Genomic DNA, 23,277 nt, shown 5'->3' on the forward strand with positions numbered 1-23,277 from the left:
TTGATGCAAATTGTTTGTGTTTTGTGCGAACCACCCACCCTTCCTTCTCCTGTAGGGCGGGGACTGTTGCCTGTATTTGAAATTTAGCCTTCTGTTCCTTTTTGGCACTTTCCCTTCTGTCTTTCTACCAAATTAGTTGCAATTTAAATGCAAGACTTAAAAACTTTCATTGCCTTCCCCGCCGGCTGTCATTAGACTAAGCATTGCATCCGGGATTCCCCCACAGCAGGTCCTTCGTTAACTGCCAAAAACTCGCTGGCTGCCTCTCTTGTTGGTAATTAAATTTTAGCGACTGTTTTAGACAGTTACAAATTACAACTTTAGCCAACTTTAAATGGATGAACGCCATTGGATAATTGTTCGGAAGTTGTCCGTCATCATTAGTTTTGTTGATAAGCGATCTAATTGGGTTTAAAAATTAATTACAAATCTGAATCATTTAAAGAAACTATTTAAAATTAAGTATCCTACAGAGTTATCTATCAGCTTTTATATTATATCACGCATACGCCGTGTGGTACACGTCACTGAAACTTTCATTAGGCGTAAAGTACACACACGACCACAACCGACACCACGGCAAGTGTCAGTCGTGAGCTTCCTGTGATCATCCTCATCCAACAGACCGGCATCCTTTTGTGAGGAGGGGTCCCCTGGATCTGTAAGCCAACATAGCAATTGACATTTTACAAAATAAACGAATTCATTTTCACAAAAGACTGCAGGGGAATTGTGGGTGGGCGAGGAAAAAAGCATCTGCCTGGCAGGACGAACAATGTGGTGCATTGTGTGCCGAGTGGTTGGGGTTGTGGTGGGTGGTGCTGCTGCAGGAGCTTTCACTTTTCCAGTGAACCTCCCCCTCTTCAGATGCAATCACATGTTGCCAACATGCGAAAGGTGTACATAATAATTTAGCAGGCAAAAGAGGATGTTCCTCTTCCTGCTCCTGCTGCTAGTAATGATCCTGCTGCTGCTGTGCTACCCTCATTGTTTTCAAGGCAATGGCCAAAATGGGTTTGGCGGTTGCAAAGTCAAGCAGCTTTTCCCCCTATAGGTCTCTTGCCTTGGCTTCCAATCCACCGAGCAAGCAGTATCCTCCCTAGCCGTGTACCATCCTTTTCAGTTCAGGCCAAGGCGCATTAACGTTTGTAATTGCAGCTTGTCTCTGCCACAGAAAGGGATTCGTTTGCAGGATGTGCCCCCACCTCAGACCCAGCCTCCACCTCGCCGGCTGCTGCTGTTCTCCTCCAGTCAGGCCACTTAAAACAATATAATCTCCATTAAAAAGCCTTTTTGACATTGCACACAGCCACAGCCACAGCACAGACACCCCGCACAGACAGTACAGGCACAGATACTGATACGGGGATGCAAAGTGGTGGCATTCACTGTACCACATCGATGGCACAACATAATGAGTGGGCTCTGTTGATGAGGCTGCCTCTGCCAGCCAGCCGCACTTGCAGTTTGTTGCCTGTTAGTGGGGATTTGTGCCAGCGGAGGAAAGCTGGGGGCGCCATGTGCTAATTGTAATTGAGATGCGATATTTTTACACTGCAGATTGGATTCTTTCTAAGGTATTAGTTTATACTTTTGATAGAAAAGGAAAACCAGGCTGGAAAACCTTTATATAGTTAGAGTTTGAGGTTTCATAAAGACCTCAAAATAAAAGAAATCGATAAAATTAAAATTCGACACAAATTTCTTCATGTGCATGCAATCTAAATCGCAAGTATGATTGCCACTGCCACTGGCGGATGTGGCACAGACCCTTAGAGACCCTTAGCCTAATCACCTGCATCATCGCAGTTTTCCATGCAAAAGCATGTCAGGAGCCTCAGAGCCAAGTCTGAGAAACGCTTTTGATTTTCTGAAATTCAATTTTCAAAACTGAATTGTTTAACTCAAGGACTCTATACCTGCTCTTTAAGGCTGCCTGCCAGCCATGCCATGGCTTTATTTAAAAATTCCAACAATTGGTCTGGAAAAATGAAAAATGCAGGGAAAAAATTGAAATACGTAATCACTCATACGTCACGTGGAACACGACCGTGGATCTGGCACGCCCAGTTGCAATTTCATGGGCGGTGGCAGGGAAAACAGAAAACTTCATTAAACTGCCATATGAGGCAAAATGAATTAACGACATAATAATGCCGACTACCAACTCAACTCAACTCCCTTATGCCGGAGATGCGTTAATGGAATGAGCATTTTTCCATGCAGTCGGAAAATGGGGAAGCGCGAGGTGGAAAGCGTAATAATTGATTTCGCCTGATTGTTAATGGAGTTAATGGAGCTGTCCGCGTCCAGTGTCCATAACTATGAAGCGGGTCCGCGGTAAAGGGAACTTTAAAATTTTCCATAAGCTGCGATTTAACAAAGAGAACCTTTTCATATATTTTATAATATATTTCACGTAACCTTTCAAGACAAAGGATAATCGGTGTGTGCTGATGTGTTGCTCTTAATTATAATTTGGCCACATCAATGGCAGGATAAGCTATTGTTCTTAGTGTCCTTATTGGCCTACACAGAAAACCAATTTCAGACATCAGCAGTTTAGATTAAGAAAGGAGACTATTAATAGCATGAACAACTACTAACTGTATTTTAAAGTTTAAGATTCTAATTGAATATCTAGAATTTCCACCCAAAACTCATCGCGTTACATATCAAATCGCATGAGTCAGGCAGGACTTTGGCAACTATTGTTTTGTACTTGAAGTTGCAACCAGAAGTGGCAGGAGGAGAGACATTGGCTATAATAACAGTATGGGTTGTTGCATGCAATTGTTGTTTCAGTTCAGTTTTCCTCTCAATGGCTCTTCTGTGCATTAGATATGTATGGAAAAACAGGGAAATTTACTGACAAAAACAGTTGCCTTTGATGGCTTTCAGCAGAAGGTAATGGCGAATCCTTGTAACTTGCTTGCAATTGATATTTTGGGAGCTTTAAATATTCCTTATATATTCTGATGGAATTAAACAATAACTAATTTATAATTACGTCTTGATCTAGATGTCTAAATAATCTTCTCGTTTTGTGATTGTTATTTGTGGCACTTTGGTGAGCTTTACAATTTCGGGCTCTAAACCCGAGTCCTTAGTGGACAAAGCCTTTTGTTAGATAAACAGAGATTAATGACTATACAGATATACAGGCTATACAAGAGGTGAGGAAGTCTTTTCAGGATTTGCCACATAGTACACTAATTACATATCATTGCACACTTGACGAAATGGTTATATGGAATATATATATTTATTTTTCAATGTATTTATATTTAAATTGAACCTTTGAATTATTTCTGTGCAGCACACTTACCTCCGACACTGGAGCCGTTCTGTTGCGAGTAGAGATTCTGTTGGGCCGTCTGGGGCTGCGGCTGGTACAGCTGGGGGGCCTGTGGTGGCGGGGGACCGGCGCGTGCGGCGCCCGGGGGCACTAAAACGGGGGCGGGGCTCACCAGGCGCATGGGCGTGCCGGTGCGAGGTCCTCCCATCAGCAAGGAGCCAGTGTGATCGAGGAAGGCCGGGATGACCTGCAGCACACGTATTTTACATTCGATGCGATTTCAGTTTGTACAGGGTTAGGATTCAATTGTATTGGTTGTTGGTTATGGAAGCGATTTTGTTTGTTTTTTGCCGATGATGTAAGGAAGTATAAAAATAAAGAAAAGAACAGATATAGAGCATAAATATACAGAGATTTTGGCAGCTATATTCCTAGTTTTTTATACAAAGCAGATTTGGCAAAACAAGGCTTTATAGTCTTTACTTTAAGGATTATTATTGACTATTGATTATTGACTATTGACTTTGACTTAATTAGCAGTTTTCTCTATTTACTTCTGATTTTCAATTAATTTAAAGAGCCACTAACTTTAATCAACAGACAGTTATTAACGAGAGTGTGTAAGGCCTTTTGTACATCCTGCTAATCAATGCCTGTCATATGTATGTACATTGTGCATTTATGTACATCGTATGCTACATTGTACAAGGTACATGTTGATTGAAAGGACAAAGAATAACGGTGTATACGTTTTATGTAGAACATGGGATCGTCCTTACCTGGTAGGGCTGATTCTCAGCCCCCTGCTGCGAGGGGGTAAGGGGCCGACGCGGCTGCGTGCCCTGCTGCGGAATCAGATTTCCCGGATACATGCCCCATGGGGCGACGCCATAGTATTGGGGCATCTGGGCGGCGGCAATCATGCCCATATACGGAGCGGCCTCCTGGCCCGGATTGATGACGTAGGGCGTGGCCTGTTGGGCGGCATAGGCCGCGTTCTGCTGCGCCTGTTGGGCGGCCAGAAACTGTTGTGAGGCGGCGGCCATTTGCATCTGTTGTTGTTGCTGCTGTTGCTGTGACTGTTGCAGGGTGCCGTTGGGGGCACCAGGAACTGGCGGGGCGCCCACAGCCGCGGCCGCACTTGCCGCTGAGGTGGCCGCTGCGGCGGCTGCTGCGGCGGCGGCTGCATTTGTGGCGACTGCTGCAAGGCCCGGATTCTGTGATCGGAACAGTTGCTGCAAATGGAAAGGAGATTGATTGGTTAGTCATTTAATCATGGGTTTTCATTAAAATATAAGGGAAGACTCTTAGGTGTTGCAAGTACTTTAAGACTAAAGATACTCAAACAAACTTGTGCAAAATTGAACTTTAAAATGGTTTATTTTTCACTAAAAGTTTCCAACTATTTCTTTGTCGTTTCGAGTGTCTGTTGCTCCAGGTGATGATACAGCCACATACTGCACCAGACCAGACACAAAACGAGGAGGAATCTCATTCGTATCCTGCAAGGAAAAAATTCAAAACACAACATCCAGTCAGTCATGCGTTTTCCCGTTTGGCGTGCTGCTACTGCTGGTGCTCCTTGTTATTTTACTCACTTTTCTGTGTGAGAAAGTATCGCATGCTGATTTGATTGGATTTGATTTAATTTTCCAATTGAAAACACTTTATCATGTTACATCAGAAACCGTGTGGGTGTGTGTTTGGATGCCTTAGGAAAACACAAGCGAGAGCCGCGAGGAAAAAAACGAAGATTCTTTTGGGGCTACGGGGCGGATACTTGATATGATGTATAGTCACGGAGGTTGCGATACGTTGTGTCCTATTAGGTGAGAAATTGCGGGGGACTCGTGACGTATGCTGAAACGAGTCCTTACGGATATCCTTTCTGATAAATGACCTCAGAAACACATGCAGTTAAAAAAAGGAGGAAGTTATAAGAATTGGCTTGGGAGAAATACTTTTTCTTGTTTTATTTTCATTACCCAATGCACTTTATCCTGTCCCCCAGCACCACACCCCACCAATATTCATTCACTTTGATGTCTCTTCAAGAATTAGTGTCTTCTCCTTCGGAATTCTGCGAATTTGGAATATTCCCCAGGAAAGTCAGCTGCAAACTGTACTGTCTGAGCTTTGGCATAAATTCGCATTCCCCTCGGACGCACCTGTACTTGTGCATAACGGGCTTCAGTGACTCTGCCCCGCCTCGTCCTGGGCCGGCTAAGATACAGGACTCCACCGGCAGAGTCTCCTGCCAATTGTTTACATGGCGCATTGGAGGGAAAACAAAGCGATGCCGGGAAACCAACTGGGATAACATTAACATTAAGGGCGGGAGTGAAATGGAGGGAAGAAAGAAATCAATGTGAATTATTGATGAATGGCACAAGGACCAGGGGAGAGAGAGGGGCAGAGAAAGAAGTAGCTGAAACAAAAAGGGCAAATAAACCCGAAACGTGGCAGCAAAGTAAAATAATAATAACACGCAAAACTTCTGGAAAACAACAGAGGAAAAGTTACACCAGCGGCCAGAGCCGGGGCAAGGTTGTGAAAATGGAAATGGAAATGTGAAAATGGGCGAATGTGGCGAAGGCGATAAAAGCCAAATATCATGGCCTGCATGCCTCTGAGCGCGTGATGCGTGTGAACAGGAGAGGACACGGTGCGGTAGTCAGTCGTCGGCCCTCAGGACTCAGCCCTCAGGCCTCAGGCCTCATTCCTCGAGCCTCAACTCTCAGGATTGAGGACGACGCCGCCACGAGCATGAAATAATAATCAGAAGCCAAATAAGCGTTGAAATCTGAGCCATCGGTTGCCATGATGCCGGTTTGCCGGTTGCCTCATCCCTCGGGTTGCTTTCGTTGCGATTATTAAAATGAAATTGAAAACAAAGGGAAAGTGTATGAAACTGGAGAAGAGCAGTACGGCTAACGGCTCAGAAGGATATTATGTAATTTCACGCCCGTAAAGTATGCAATGCTTTGATTTAGTTGCCGAGTGACGAAAACAGCTTGCTGTACACTAAGAAAAAGAAATCCAGCTTTGTAATAAAACAAATCTAAATTGGAGAGACATTATCCGGGATTTTCAGCGGAAAACTCATTACTCGCTTTCTTGGATATGACTTTAATGACCCTATAAGTTTACACTCGCAATCCCCGACTGCAATACCCCCGACTGATTTATGCAAATGCCCCGGTCAGTGGCAAATTTACGATCCGCACATGACACACTCGACTTATTGTCCGAAAGCTAACATTACTCAGGACGAGGGAATTATGGGAATTATAGGGCACGGATTGGTAGTTCAAGAGCATGGAAAATGTTGGCAACAAGTGCGGGGCAAGAGCGGGGCCTTGGGGGAAATGCGAAATGAAATTGTGGAGAATTCTGGCCAAGTTTCGAGCTGGCGTGTGCCTCAAGAGTTGGCTTTCTTTGATATTTCAGGGCACTCCACCACTATACTTCCTTTCCCTCCCTCCCTCCAAAGTCTTTATAATTTTTTTGTTTGCCAGCAAATTTCGAACCCCGTGCGCTCTGACATTTTTATTTCATTTCATTTGCACATTACACTGCCAGAGGCGGAGAGGTTGCAGTTGGGGGGAAGTCTGCTTAATAAGCTCCCTGGTGTACAATTTTCAGCGCTCGACTCGTAATGGAAATTATAGCTGATGTCATACACAGGGGAAATGCCCCGACTCGGGTCGCTTTTCCATTACACGATCCCTTCTTATACTCTCATTCACTGAGAGAAATAGTGGATGCAAACTTTTAATGTAGTATGTCCTTCAAGCAGAAAAACTTTTTCAGTGTAGTCCTGGTTCTGTTTCAGTGACGCCCTTCGAGTGAAAGTGAGTCAACTAACTTCGGCAATATGCCCGCCCACCGTAGCCCCACCCAACTTGTTGCAAGTGGGTCGCCAGCGGGGGTAGTTATGTGGCAAGTAGGGGTGGTAGTATAGTGGGTGGCACCGGGCTTTTAATGCGCTGCCTTTGGCTTTAGCTTTGGCTTGGACCTGAGTGGATTAGTTAGTTGGCAGTAAGCAACAGCAGCAGCAGGTGGGGCGCACTCGGCTAGTTGATTTATAATTATGGCCAGGAAAAGTAACAACAAAACAAAAATGTGGCACTGCCACCACCGGCTAAAAGGTAAAACAAACAGGAGACGAACTCGAAGGTCCTGGTCTAAAACAAACTAACTGCCTGGCTCACCTTGTAGGAAAGTTTCAAGTGGCATACATATAGAGACAAAGTAGTTCGGCTTGATTTGCGGCAATTGTAGAACCTGTTTCTATTTTTATTTTAGCTTCCGTTTTGTGGGGTACATGTTTCTATTTTTATTTTAGCTTCCGTTTTGTGGAGTAACTTGGGTTTTAATTGAAAAGGATATAGAAGGACCTTCTTCAAAGAATTATTTGAAAAAACTGTTTTACAATATTTGTGGTTGTTGCGAGTTTAATTACAATTTCTTAACTTTTAGTAATAAACCTTTCTTGTAAATCGAATTAGTCTTTAATTATTTTATTTTAAACAAGAAATGATTGCCTTTCGGCTCTCGAAATTCAATGACTATTGTCCAGCAGAATCTAGACATTTGAGTCCACTGGCCACTTGATTTAATTTCCCATTTTTTGCAATTTCCTGGGTTTCAACTTTCCAAGGAGGAGACTTGCTCGCATTTCTTCTTGCTCCCAAGAAAGCTTTCTCTAGATGATGACTGCCATTACTCACGCTCAATGTCTCCGGATGGATGTCCTCATCCCCCGCCAGAGCCCTTTGGCAGGACACTCATGAGTCGGCAAGTACTTGAGCGAAGCTGCGCTTTAATTAAATATCAATTACGTTGCCAACCCTGTGCACTAGCTCAAGCTGAAAAGCAATCAATTAAGTGTTCTACTCGAGGAAGTGTCCATTTCCATTTCCCCGTAACCCAGACAATCCTGCTTCCTCCACCCTCTCTCTTATCAACATTCCCGAGCGGAATAAGTGCAACTCAAATATTTGTAGTCTGAGCTAAGGCGCAATAAAAACAGAACACAAATTGAATATGAATGATGGAGGAGCATTGGGCTTGGCCGGGAAGGATAAAGGCGGAGAGGGAAAACGCACTCGCTAATGAAAGTCCTTTTGGGCAGTGACAGTTTGCTGCCCATACACACGTATATGCACTGAGGGGAAATACCTAAAACTATTTAAAAGTATTTAAGTTTTTTAATGAAAGTGTTTAACTGAAACTAAACAAGAAGTTGTTTCTCCAAGTCTTTAAAACTTGGCCACTCTTTGGTCTTTTCTCTTAAAAAATACCTTTTTTCTCAGTGTAGGAATAAAGGGGCTTTGTAGGGTTTTTTCGATGGGTGGCCTGGCCCCGTGGGGGCTTCTGCACAAACGACTTGTAAACAAAATTAATGCCACGAACAAACATTAGCGCACTTTCGGCGTGTTCTGTTCGCGTTGTGTGGCTCATTAGGCAACCGCCCGCTCACCACCCACTGACCACCCACTTGCCACCCACAAGTGGTCTCGAGTGGTTTCGAAAAAGTAATAGAGAGGAGGCCAGAGCAGGGAACCTAAGAGTGGCCAGCTCGCTGACCATTAAGCCGAATTACTTAATGACCGCACGCGTGTGCTTTTGATGCCTACTTTTAGGCTCGGGACAGGACACACCCACAATCGCAATCATACACACACACATACACACACTCCTACAATTTGACTTTCTTTAATTCGAGTTTCAGCTTTCTTTTTGGACGGCTACTGTGTGCGTGATTGCTGTTTGTATATTGCTTTTTAATTTTCCTCGTTACTCGCAATTTCCAACTGAAACGTGAGCCACAAAAGGAAAACAAGCAACTAGAAAGAGAGAGAGAGAGGGAATTGAGAGAAAGAGACGAAATCAGGACTCTTTCCACCTCCGTGGGACCGACATTGTAGTTTCTATTTACGCCTCAACTTTGCCATATATTTCATAAGTTTCTGAAACTTTATTCCTATGCCTTTTTTTGTCCCATTTCCCATTTCTTGCTTCACTGCAGCAGCAGCAACCTTGCAGGAAGTTTTCCTTCCATTTTCTTTTCCTACGTTTTCCCAGGACCTCGCTCCTCCTATAAATTCCAGCTACTCAAGGCTTTCGGGGCGTAAAAGGAGTAATGATAAATAGGTTAAGCCGGCTTATGTTACTTTTACTCAATAATGAAAAGTTCAGAAATCGATGACAAACTTCTGGAGTGGCAGGAAGAATTATGGAGAATGAATTAGTGGCACAAAGTCAGTTTCAAAAATTGTTTACTTTTCAAGAAATATTTTTTATTTTCCTCCAAAAGGACTTGAACAACTTTTATGGTACCATTACGAGCCAACTAAAAATCAATTTGCAACTGAATTGTATTTTGGTTTAAATGCCTCTCCTGGCAACATTAACTATGCATAAGTGGGATTTCAGGGCCCATTCCGAAACTGATTGTGTAAAATCAAAAAAACCACTAAAGAAGCCACCACCAGCACCACCGAAATGCGCTCCATTTCCTTGGCAATGTTATTTTATTAATGAAATTACGCAATTTCCTTTTCACTCTGGGCCCGTTGCCTTTGGTTCTTTCCTTTATTTTCTTTATTTAATGATGACTCACACTGAGGGGAAGTGAAAATCCTGAAAGCCGGGATGGGGAGTGGGTGGCTGGATGTGGATGTGACCTTAATTTGTGCAACGGTAAATACAATGTTGATATATGGCTGGCTGGGATGTTGAGCTAACGGGAAATAAAATGCCGGATCTGGGATCGGTAGGAGCATCCCAGGCCACAGCATTTACATGAAGAGCACATTTAAAGTAAAATATGGCCAAATGCCGCAGGACAAATGTTCGATAAGCGGGTCGGGGTTCAAAGGACGCTGCAAATTACCACAAAAGAAGCCTCAGCTATGCCCCCACTCCCCTCGATTTTCGTTCTGTCCAACAAATTGGACATAAAAATGTTTGAGGCAAATGAAGCCATAAATGCGCAATCACGGAATTACACGAAGAGTGAATAAGAGAGAGTCCCTTTTCCGTTGGTCCTGCCAAAGTGTTTATTTATGCAGTTTTTATTTCAGCAAGTCTCGCTCCAAACATTGCGCATACGCAACGTGGCACACCCGGGGGAACGAACCCCCCAAACGGAATGGGTATTTTCTCAACGAACTTTCGCCATCGCCACTGCCGCCGTCAAGTTTAATTGCCTTGCAAATTGCGAAGGAAGTAAACCCATGCAGATCCCCCTTTGAATTTCATAACAAATTGCTGTAAATTGAAGTGAGTCCTTGCCGTTCGCCCGTTCCTTCTTTCCACCCAGGAAGGCGGGAAAAAGTTTGACTGTTTGCCGGAAAACCGCCGCCCATTAAAACTATTTGCCGTAACAAACAAGACAGAAGCTTCTGGGAGGGGGAAAAAAAAACCAGCGAGCGAGAAGAAAATTCCTGTGTGTGGCAAAGATTTTTCGGATGCTTCGCACAGTGGGCGAAGGATATTTGGGGGTGTGGTTTCAGCACCCAACTTTGATTGTCTGGCCGGCTTTGTTACCAACTATTTGCTCAACTATTAGAAAGTCAATTAGGTTTTTTCTCGCCCTTACAAATTCAAGTGTTTTCCAAGGGTTTGCGTGATTTTTCGCTTTAAAGGATGCCCCTTTCCTTTGTTGGCCATTAGCTTGGCGTTGATTGAATTAAGTTGGTGCCCAGGGACATGAATGCACGTAATTTCAATTAAAATCCGGCATTCATCCGCCCCCCCCACACTGTCACACGCATTTGAGATCAGCGTACACCTGCAGTGACACCAGTAATTCGTCCAGTTTTCCGGGCTTTTCCAGCTCGACTTTCATCTGGTCACCTGTTTGACAATCGCTTTCTGACATCCTGCGAAAATTCACGCAAATCGCTGACAGGTTTTCAAGCGAAAAATAGAGTTTTTACCGAGGGGGACATTTTAAATTGGCCTTTTCCAGAAAGGAATACCATGACCTGGTTTCGGCTTAAATTCATTAAAAATGAACTGCAGTTTAAAGTGCATTTAATCCGGCCCTTCTCACTTAGTATTACGAATGAGAAGTCCCCAAAATGACCTTCTCTGCTTAATTCATTTGCTCACTTGCCGAATACGTGACTACTTTGGTATCGCAGCACTTCATCTCTTTTGGCCAACTTTCCTCCTTGGACTCTATAAACTTGCTATTAATTGACAGGAACATCTCCTCTGGCTCATCCTTGCCACAAAAACAAGTCAGTTTTTGTGCTATATTTTTTTTTGTTGGTTATGATTGCTACGTGCTCGGGGTCTTAAATTCAATTTCATGCTTGACTTGCTTCTCAAATTAACTGAAAATCGTTAATTGCTAAGCAAACCCAGAACGGCTATCCACGGGAGGGAGTGTGTCAGAGAGCCTGTCTTTTCGTCCTTGTTTGCTTTGGCCTTCGGGTGGTGCTGCTGTTGCTAATTGCCGGCAAATTAGTTTCTATTTGCAAATTAAATAACCCAAACCCGTAAGCACACACACACCCACACAGACAGAAAACCCAGGAAAGTGTCCAAACTGTCAAACCCGTTGATTGACCGCCCGTCTGTAGAATTTTGCAATTGAATTTCCATTTCGTTGGCAACTTTCACCCCAATCACACCATTATCATCCGTTGAAAATCTACTTAAAGTTCTACATTAAGGCTGGCTGCTACGCGATGGATAAAGTAAACACAAGCTGCATGCGGAAAAAGCGCAAGTAAGCGCAAGCCACGCCCCCTTTCGCCTCTGCCTAGTTGGGCTCCTTACTTGTACGCCTGCCATGGCTCCTTGTAGGGAAAAAAATCGATAGCCTGATTTTCAACGGCAAAAGCAAACAAAAGACAAACACACATGAGGGTGAAGGAGTGGCTGAGGGGGAGGCACATCAGCCTTGCCTGTCTTGACCCCCCCTCAGTGCCCCACAGTCCTAAGCAAGAGCCCACGCTCTTAGTGCCCGTGTATTTGAACTAGACGCCGCCCAAAAAAGTAGGCAACGTTTTGCCTGCATTCGCATCTCAAGATCAGTGAGAACAAATTTAAGGATTTTTTGAGAAAAATATATATTTTTCATATTAGTTGGTCATATAATAAATTACTTTAAATCGTATTATCCTTTTTTTAGGGATAAAGTATTACTATTTTTCCACTGTGCATGGGTAGTTGAGTATTCTGCTGCAACCAAACATTTTTAATGTGTGCCCTGGTGCTCCTCTTTAGGATACCAGCCCTGTCTAGGACATAATGAGCGAGCTGGCAGTTGCAGTCCCCCACCCTTCACTCTCCACACCACCCACCTGCACCTTTTGAATGCCATTTTGTGGGCGTGCCTCAGTCTATAGGCGGAGAATGTGCGCATTTAGAAAAGCATACGAAGACCATGAGAAAAATTCATGGGAATGGCATCCTAAAGGAGGGAAGGAAGTGGAGCTCGGCTAAATGAAATTAAGCTGCCATATGTGGTGGGACAATAGCAGTGTGTCTGGGCTGAATAGAGAATGGAAGAAAAAAACTAAATAGAAATACCAGAGCTTGTTTACCAAGACTTTAATGTTTTGCAGAAAGTGGAATTTAATTTGGTTTCTACTTTAATAATTTCTTTATAAAGCCCTAGATATTTAATATAAAAATCCCAAATTTCATTATTTTATATCGATTTATTTATCGAACTATTGTTCGGCATTTTCCACCCTCATTTAATAGAGTGTGCAGGTGTTTGAGATAGACACCTAATGAATTATTGGTTATTTTTGGCCCTATTTTATTTCGTAATCATAGGGGCAGGGCAGCAACCTCAACAACTAAAACTAGAATCTATTTGGCCTCCCCTGTCATAAAACCAGAAATTGGACGCATTTCAATATTCATTGATTTTCTGTCACTTTATCAGGCAAACATTTCAGAGGTTTACTAAGTAAACACCCTACAACCTGGCTGTTCAACCTGAAACTACCCACATAAAAACTAGAAGTATTTCGAACATAAATCAGCACACGAGGAAAGTGTCAATCAAGGAGAAAATATTTAAATAAACTCCTCATTTGCACCCCTTTTGGCACCCCATTTTTTCAAACACTTTCCGAAAAGTGTGAAGGGGGGGATATATTTAAAAACAATTTGGGCATTTACTTTTGGGGGGAGGGCAAAGGCTGAAAGTTTTCCAGCTTTTCCTTATTTTTATCACACTCCATATTCCCGAGCAGGTGAAAATGTCAACGACAATTGCCATCGCCAGGTGGCGTTGCTGCTGCTGCTGCGGGTGAGAGAATAACAACAATAACAACAAAAACAGCAATAACAGTAGCTACATCAACAACATTTGCATAAATTTCAAGCAACGTTTGGTGGCAAAAGTTTGCGCTAAAAGTGATTTACATGGGCGTCTACCCACCTACCTACCTACCTACCTACCAATGGGGGTTTGCTTAAGTTCAGTTTAACTTTTGCCATAAACTTTTGTCACGCCCCCCTCTTACCTGGCATCTGTTTAACGCCACGCCCCCCGACTCCTGACTCCACTCGACGGGCGGTTCTTAGCGCCTCAGTTAGCAGGTATGTAGGTTTCTGTTTCGTTATTTTTACTTCCCCCACGTGCTTTTCTTTCTTCTCTCTTTTGGCATTTATTTTTCTTTATTTTTTATTAACCACATTAGTTGATTTTTGTCACGCGAAAAGTTGCCTTCGCTAAAATGTGATTTATGGAAATTTCCTTCACACTTATTTTGTTGTAGTTTCCCACCGACCTTGCCACCGAGCCCCCCGACCCTCCTTCCCACTGGTGTGTTGCATATTTTAACAGTTTATTTATTTAGCGTCAAGACCAACTCCCTTTATATATACATACATAAAATATTTCTTTTTCCCGGATTTGTGTTTTTGTTTTTGGTGGGTAAGCTGAAGCATTTAGTTATTGTAATTTGCGTTGATTTTGGTGGTTGTGGGGGTGGTTGAGCTGTTGAGTGGTTGGGCGGTGCGTTTTTAGGTGGCAGGTGTGTGATGGTGCGTGAGTCGCTCGATTTAATGACCCCAGAGGCGTTTTTATTTATTCACTACCTCGGAATTTTGTCAACAATTTGTTTGATTTGATTGCTTGGCTAATAAGGTGGAAGGGCAGTCAGTTTTTTACTTGAAAACTTGAAAATAATTCACAATATTTAAGAACTACTTTCTTCAGTTACATAAAATCCCATTTTTCAGTTCTTAGCGAGCACTTATCCCCCAGCGATTTAGCTCAAACCTCAATAAAGCCAGAAGACTTTGCTTCCTTATCCACTTTCAACGAATCCAAACCCACCCACTCCCACACACACTCACACACAAGTGTAAATGCCCAGTGAATGTCATAAACTTTGATTTCCTTTTACTGCCACACACACACACATCCACAGGGGCTAATCCAAAATGGCTGCCATAACAGAAAAGCTTGGCCAGCAGCAGCAGTTTTTAGCTGAAATTTTTATGAGACCGCAACACGCATCCACCACTACTGGGCCACCAACACAAAAAAAATCAAAGAAAGCAACTAAAATCGGACTGCTACTACAATTTAATTTGTAAAAAAATCTATATATATGTATATATATATATATAGTCCGCACAATCCAGTTGTGACTCGTCCTGTTTGGAACTTGAAAAATGTTTCAAAATGTTGCATGTTACCGAGTGGGAGTAGTTACTTTTTTGTTGAATTTATTTTTACTTTCGCATTCGTTTTTAATGCCATGCAACTGGCCTATGATGGCATTTTCATGTTAAATTGAAAAAAATCCCCAAAAAATGAAGTGGGGGTACTACAGGATTGTAACTGAATTTTTATGGGACTGCCCCCATTTTCCCGCCACTAAATCTGCGAAACGAGTTACATCTTTCATTTATCAGCCAGAACGAGAACCGTAAAATGATTTTTTTTGTCCAAACATGTGGAATGCAACTTGCAGTACTTACAACATTTTCTATTAGAGTGTCAGAGAATATGCTTTTGGAAAAACTTACCTAAAAAGATAGATAAATAAAAAGGAATTAGAAAAGGATTTATTTACGATTATTATAATTAATGTTACTATTATCAGGAAGTGATTTATGAAATTCAATCCCCATCTAATATGCTTTTAGTGTTTAATGTGTAAAGCCTTTTTAGAGCTCAATAATAGACAAAAAAGCGATTAGAGTCCAATACCCACAAATATGTTGACTAATTCCGGCTGAAACTATTTGATTACAAATAAAACTTAAGCTGGCACAAATTGATTTATCATCCGTGCCATCGGCATGTCCTGGCTCCTGCCCTTGTTAACCCCCACTGTAATCGTATGCAAATTATGATGCGCTTAATTCAGGATCACAACCATGCCCCAATCCCCCCCACAGAGTCCTCCCCAGATAATTGGCAGAGTTTGAACTTTAATTAAAATTGAAAATTGTGTTGCTGTTGCTGTTCCAGAATATCCTCCCTCCACTGACCCTTTACCCTTTACTGGCACCACCAATATATTCCAGTCGGGCGTTGTCCTGCCCTGTCTGGTCTGGTCTGGTTTGGTTTGGCTTGGGTTGGTTAGTTTATATTGTATTCCTGTACATTGTGGACCCGAGGCAAAACAGCTGTGATAACTTGTGGAATGGCTTTGTCGGGACGGCCGGAATTGTTTTTGGATTTGTACAAATGTTTTGTCACTGTTCTAAATGCAAACTTCAATTAGTTTGCCCGGTGGTACGCCCACTCGGTGGGCTTACACAGATTCCCACCTGATCCGAAAAGCCGGAGGAGCCCACCAGAATCCAGAGCAACCCTCCCAATGGGTATGTATATTTCAGGCTGAAATCGTCTGGCATATTGACAGGCGCATAATTAACACTATTATCGGAATATCCACAGAGATAGAGCGTTGAGTGCTGGAGAATTTCCACAATTTGTTGCTGTCGGCCAAAACATATTTTGCCGCCCATTAAACTCTGGCCGCAGCGTAGATATACGATGTCAGGCCCTTTGTGTACTTTGGCACGGTGTTTGCATTAATTTTCGTTATTTCGTATTTATATGTAATTTTTTATTACTCCGAATAAATTCCAGATAATGTATTTCCCTCTTTCAAATGAAAGTTATAATTCCATAGATGAGTAAACAATTTAACGATTCGGTTCGTTTCATGTTGACGTGATGGAAGAAACTCAAAAGTAAACAAGGAAAATTAAAGGAAAAAAACTGAACCAAAAGAAAAGTTTGTTAAACTTGTTATATCTTAGAGGTGTGCTTTGATTTTCCATGTTTCACGCTTCATAGCCATGGAAATTGTGCGTTTTCAACGCAAGCAAGAAATAGTTCGAAATAATATGGTCTATTTGCGGAAAGGCGCTACAATTTGTCATCGTTGCTTGATTTTGAGGTGTTCAGGGCAAACACAATTGCAACAAATTTAAGAAACTCAATACTTTCTAATTCAATGATTATAATTGGGAAGCTTTAGTTTCATATTTTCACACTAAATGTAAATGGCCACGGTTATCTGGGAAATATACATTTCCCGCATTTAAATTGACATTTCTATAGGTATTTTTTCCACAGGTATCGGGTTTATTAACACATCCTGCCCGCCTGGCAAACCCAGCTATCAATACCCCTCCCACCATATGCTGTATTTAATTTATAACAGATTGTTGTTGCGGTTTGTTTTTGTAAATACAATTAAATTACATTTACATTAGCGAGTTCTTTTAACGCATGTTTGGGCAAATCCATATTAAATATTTAATTAGTTGCAATGAAATTGATTGCATTAGTCCGCGGATGGTTTGTCGAAGCGGCAAATATTTTCTATCATTGCTAATGAACTTTGTAAACAGTTTGGGATGATTTTGGTGTTTGGAGCGGAAATGTGTGAATTGCAGGTCACAACTGTTAAATGCGAATTGGTGACCCATAAATAGTAATTGAAACAGAAAAACTATCCACTCAATTAAAGTAAGAACCACTAAAGTAAGAACACTCTGGTACACAAGTAGCTGTCATGAAGAACTTTTTGCAGAAAAACGAAAAGGAAACCTGTGACCAGAATAAAATGGCGACATGAAACGGAAATGAAAACGGAAAAGGCACAAAAAAAAAAAAAAAAAAAAAGAAAGAGCCCTGAGCACATAATGCCACTTAATTAGCGAACACAGCCACGCACACACGCGCCACATAACGGAAAACACATGCTTAATGCACATTAAGTCCAGAAACAAAATGGCAGAGAGTGAAAGAGATGGGGACATGGGGAGAGAAGAGGAAAGAAAGAATGAAATCGGGTGTACGAAATTTGCCGCAAATCAAGAGCCACGAAAAAGTCAAGAAAAATTAAAAACTGGCACACACCAACTGCCGGGGCGAACGAGAAAGAAAGTGAGAGGGACTGAGATGGCAAATGTGGGTCAACTACTGCGTTTTCCATTCTTCACACACACACACTAACACATGTGCACTCTCGGCTTTAATGTCATTTGCATTTTTTTCCATAGCCTAGCAAAATGGGCAGCTGCTTTTGTCTGCCTCTCGGTGCCTGCGTGTGTGTGAGTGTCAGTGTGTGTGCTGGCAGAATTTATTTCCTCCTTTAACTTGATTTAATTGTGCATAAATATTTTCCCATTGCTTCTGCATGCAAATTAGGCTGAGAAAAAAGATGAGAACAAACATTGATGCTTTGGCATCGATTCTTGTGTATATGTGAGTCTTGAATGCATTTGTATTTATTTTATGAGAATAGGATTTCAACTTAAATCTGCTTTAGAAGCCTATAGGATATAATAATAAAAGATATGTCGTTGTCTTGTGAGTTCTAGGAGATTGCAAGGATATTATTTTCAAAGCAAGGATATGTATGTTAGTCTTTTAAAACTCGGGTACATTTCCACAGCATCTTTTAGTCTTCCTATACAGGTTTAGGAGATTGCAAGGATATTATTTCAAAGCAAGCATAGTCTTTTGAAACTCTGGTACATCCTTTAGTCTTTCCACACATTCTCTAGTAAAAGAAATCAATAAAGTACCAACAAATGTTATTCCAAATAATTAAACGTTGAATAGCCAAAGGCAGGCCGAAAAACTATTCCAGAATTAATGGCAAAAACAGAGACGTCTGGCACTCCCCCTGCAGCCTTGCAACAGAGTTGCAAGCAAATTAAATGCAGTGACAAATTACACAAATTGCGAGTGCAACTGCAACTAAAATTGCAGCGGGAATTGCACTCTAAATCCGAAACTGCCAAATGCTGTCCATTGCAGCAAATTGCAAATGCATTTTAATTGCAATTCGCATCGTTTGCTCCGGCAACAATTTTAGTTTCGAATTTTAGCTTTTTCCTGGGGTTTCCCCCAAAAAAAAACTAAACTAAACTCTGTGCGGCATAGAGTAATGTTGAATTTTGCAATTTGCTGGAAAAAGGGAATTTTTTAGGTGGGCAGCGGCTAACGAGCAACATTGTTGTTGATGATGACAATGATTAGATGCGATAATGCAAATGAGTCAACAACGTCGAGTCCTTGGCTCCTCCTGTGTTTGTTGACAACGGCCAGGAGGGGCAAGGAGCCAGGAGCCAGGACGACGATGACAATAATGGGAACATCGTCACAAAAAATTTGCATGTCAATGATACATGTCCATGCAAGGACAATGCTCTACAAAATTCTAAATCACAATTGGATAGAAACCTAGGATAATTAAACCCAAAACAATTTTGAAAGATTTTTCATTGGATTTTCTATCTTTTTTAAGTATTTCTATTTATTAAATGGTATGCTTTAGCATTGGCATTATTATTCCGACCGCAACTGTGCCAAATGTATATACAAAGCCCTCCATATGTGGGCGTGTCAGAACTGGGTGGCCACAACAATGACAACTATGACATTGTTCTATAGCGGCGAATAGCAGGAGGAAGCCAAAGGAAGCCCCTACTCATGCTGATGACGTGTGGTTGTCATTAGAGGATGCCACAACTGCTGTTGCCGCTGCTGCTCCTGATGCTCCTGAGGTTGTTGTTGTTGTGGCGTCATCCTTACCAGGCTTCATCTACCCATCTAACATTCAGTGCCAACATCCCGCTCGGCCAGGCACATCCCATCCCATGTTTTGCATGGCTATCATTGTCGCTGTGGCTGGTGTTGTCCTGCGATGACAAAATGCCCACCACACTGACCAAAAATGCATACAACATGGCACAAAGGGGCAAAGACCCGCCTAGATTGTGGCTTAAACCTGCATCCTCTGCCAGCTACTCCGCTGCCATTTAACACTTTAAAGGCTAAAAGGAATGCGTTAGTTTTTAGGCAACAAAATATATATATTACATTTTGTAATTAAAGTCCCCTAGATTCAAAGGAAATATTCCATTTGCAGGGTTACTATTTTTTTCTATTTTTCCTGGTGCCAAATTATTCACCGGCTGTTGCATAAAATGCTAATTTTTTAGACTCTATATGGGTTAGGCATGCCATTCATTTGCATAATAACTACTATGGGGGCCCGACTGGCTGCCCTTTTATTATTGTTTACCCAAATGAGAAATGGGTATTTTTGTTTAAATTTTTGAATTCTCTCCCCTTAAGGGCTGCCTGTCACAGACTAGCCCCCATCCCAAAAAAATAACAAATAGGAGAAAAACGAGGGCATATGTTGTCAGCCACCCACGTAATGACATTTTGATGACATTTTTTGTATAAATATATGGCGGCTTGCATTTTGGTGGCCTGCCAAACTTGAAATGCAACTGCTGGAGGGGAGGACACCAAGCTAGATACATCAGAGAGTCCTCCTTACAATTGCCAAAGCCGAAAAGGAGATTTAGAGGCCAATTTGCAGGCCAATTAGTGTAACCAGGCTAATAGAATTTTTGTGTTAATTTTATTACAGCTTGTTGCGTTGTAACTCTTCACCCTGCAGTGCCCTTTGCTGCACTTTTGCCTAATGACTGATTTCGAAGGCTATTAAATGGCAGTGCGAGAGAAAGAGGGGTCTTTCCTGAGCAGGTCCTGCCAGGATGTTTTGCTGCTGCGTCTGCTGTGATGTGTACACGCCTCCTCCACCAACACTCTGGCCGAGACCGTCCCTTGGTCAATGCAAACCGAAAAGTGAGTTATCAAGCAAGCACTTTTCTAATTACAAATTCGACCAACGATTCTCGGACTCCTGGGGCTTGTTTTCTACACTGAGAGAGATTTAGCTTTGAAAGCTTATAAATTATACAATTTTTGAGTCAGAACAATGATTAATCTAGTTTTATTTATGGCAGAGTTTGTAACTTGATGATTTATGGTCGAATCGGGATTAACTTATTTTTCGAGTGCACTTTGGGCAACTTCTATGCCCAAGCCGATTCCCAGCTCAAGTCTGACTCTGACGGCCTGTTGACTGCGAAAGGACATTTGGGAACAGGCCGAGTCATGGGCTGGGGGCAAGGGGGACAACATTAGCCAGTGAAATTTCCCCAGGCCAATGTCCTGGCCGAATGTTGTTGTTTTTGCCAATCCTGATGTTATGGATGCAACTTTAAATTGCTTTCCCAGCGAGCTAGAGCGAGAGCTTCGGACTTTTTCTAACAGTTTTCGGGTGTCCTGTCCCGCTCGACAAAAACCCAGGCCAAACTGACAATGCAGAGGATTGCCACATAGCTGGGCGGGGGCTTTTTCGGGTTTCAATGTGGACTGGTTTTGTGTTTCAGACTGGGGGGACCACCAGAGTCTGGGCCTGATATTTTCATCGTCTGTCGGGCGACTCCGGTGGGAAATGCGCCACTGCACTGATTGCACTTTGGCTCAACATTTCACAGAGATACGGAATACGGAATCCGGGCGGGATACGGGTTACGGCAATCCAACTACACCACCACCACCACCAACAACAACAGCAACAATGACGGGCCCCGAAAATGTCTGAGTGCGTAATGCGTTTTCACGGAGATCCGGGACCCAGGGGAGTTTCAATGGAGAGTCAGAGGAGGGACAGATATGGGTGATAAAGTGCAGACATTTGACAAATTAACTGCTTTGCGTCATGCGCCGGAAATGTTGCAAATCTCGTACCGTCAATCGCTGCTGGACCACAAGGCCTCCTCCGGTCGTATTGGACTACCATTTTCCGGCTCTCCGGACTAGCCGACACTCTGGTTCGCTCAGATCTGATTGATTTATGAAGCTAACCCCCAAACACACACCTCCCCACTACAAATATGTGTACAAACACCACCCGAAAAACAAGCAGACATCCCCAAACAGTGTCGCTTCATTTGAGGTTGAGAGTTTTGGGATGCATTCTAATCGAAAGTAACCAAAGCCCATAAAATAAAATCAAATTCTTACTTGGTTTTGATTAAAAGCAAGTGATAGCACATCGTCTCTTACCTGGAAGAAAAAAAAGTAAAAAAAATAATTAAAATGTGTGAATGGAATTAAATGAAATTTATAGTATTTTTGGTTCAAGTCTGAAGTATTCCTGTTGAATCTATTAGACCCTTTGTTGAGGGGAGAACCCTTATATAAATTCATTTCCCTTTGGCACCCAGCTGGCTTAAAAACTATCCTGTTCCAGTTCCCCCCAACTGGGGATAACATACATAAACATTAGTTAGAGCATATAATAACACAAAACAGCAACAAAGTCACCGCAGTGGCGTTCAAATTGTATTTAGTCGTAAACTTCATACACGCAGCAGGTCTGGGCAAATGGACCTTCTCTCCCTTAGCCACAAAGAACATAAAACTATTGGCAACTGCGGGCTGGGGGAGGCCATATAAGAGCCATAATTTCGACACTAATGCCGGGCCATACAAAAAGCGGCACTCCTAGGCGACCTTGTGGGTCTGCAAGTGGTCAGACTTTGACATGTGTCAAAGGAAACCATGATGGAGAGACGCCCCTAGGGCAGAGATGTGGAAGGTTACACCTGCGACATAAGTGCACTGAAGAAAAAAAGTAAATAAAATAAGAAGGGAAATAAAGGAACCTTTATTTAAACTATATCTTCAAAAACAGTTATTTAAGATATTTATAAATATTTTAAATAATCACAGACTTATTTTTTTTTTAGGTGCAGCTAGATCTGGTAGAAGCTCGTGACCCTGGTCCTGTCACGAACCCCGATAAAAATCAACAGTTTATGTGAGACGCATGATGTCCTTGAGAGTTAGAACTGGGGACTGGGGACTAGAGACTGAGCCTGGCGGACACACGATGGAAATGTCATTTTTACAAGGAGACCTCATGGAAAGGACATGGCAAATAGCAACGACAGGAGCAGTCGCAGGAGCTCCAGTAGCAATACAGCGAGGAGTCTGGCAAATGTATTGCCTTCTATTTGCATTTTCTATTTATTTCTTTATCCCTTTTCTGGCTCCTTCGCCAAGCACTTGAGCTTGGGCCCGCCATTAGTGGCACGTCCTTGGATATTTCGTGTTTGTCCTGTCTTCCTCCACTTTGGCACTCATATTTTATTAAGTAGCAAAGTTGACAAGGGATTTGCCAAAGAAAGCGGTCGCTCAGATGGCCCGATGGTCGAATGGGAGATGGGAGTGGCGTAGTAGCGTAGGAGTGAGGGTCTGTCATTTTGTAAAGTAAATATTGGTAATTTTTATTGAGGATTTTCCTTGATTTCCCTTTGAGCATATGGCTTATCCCGGCCAACCCAACCCAACACACACACAAACTTTCCCCCGACGACCGAAATTAAGGGCATTTATTTTGGCCACTCGAACCTGAACCCGAATCAAACTCAAATAACATTTGTGCCAAAGTGATGGCGCCGCTCCTGGGCAACTGTGTTCGAAAATTAGGAAAAGAAATCACAAAGAAAATTATTAGAAAAGTTTCATTCACGAAAGAGACGACAAATAAGACGATAGCAACAGTGAGCGAGAGAGAAGGAGCAGAAGGACGCTTCGTTGCACAAATTTGTGGACCTGCGGCGCAAATTTGTACAAAATGCAA

General features: G+C 42.4%; 1 protein-coding gene across 13 annotated transcripts in view; it reads right to left on the bottom strand.

The window, feature by feature from the left end:
• The window catches only part of pum (pumilio), a 161,911-nt gene that overhangs the window by 6,025 nt on the left and 132,609 nt on the right, over positions 1 to 23,277 (bottom strand). For 10 of the 13 annotated variants that reach the window (XM_043212490.2, XM_070281753.1, XM_017233049.3 and 7 more), the window contains 3 exons: positions 21,654 to 21,695; positions 4,078 to 4,533; positions 3,329 to 3,545 (listed from right to left, as the gene is read on the bottom strand). In XM_043212490.2, the coding sequence (XP_043068425.1) occupies positions 3,329 to 3,545; positions 4,078 to 4,533; positions 21,654 to 21,695 (715 nt within the window). The remainder of the gene's footprint in view (positions 1 to 3,328; positions 3,546 to 4,077; positions 4,534 to 21,653; positions 21,696 to 23,277) is intronic. The other 3 variants (XM_017233053.3, XM_017233055.3, XM_017233062.3) reach the window with 1 other exon arrangement.

The sequence above is a fragment of the Drosophila bipectinata genome, chromosome 3R (genome assembly GCF_030179905.1).
Source record: "Drosophila bipectinata strain 14024-0381.07 chromosome 3R, DbipHiC1v2, whole genome shotgun sequence".
Lineage (NCBI taxonomy): Eukaryota > Metazoa > Arthropoda > Insecta > Diptera > Drosophilidae > Drosophila > Drosophila bipectinata.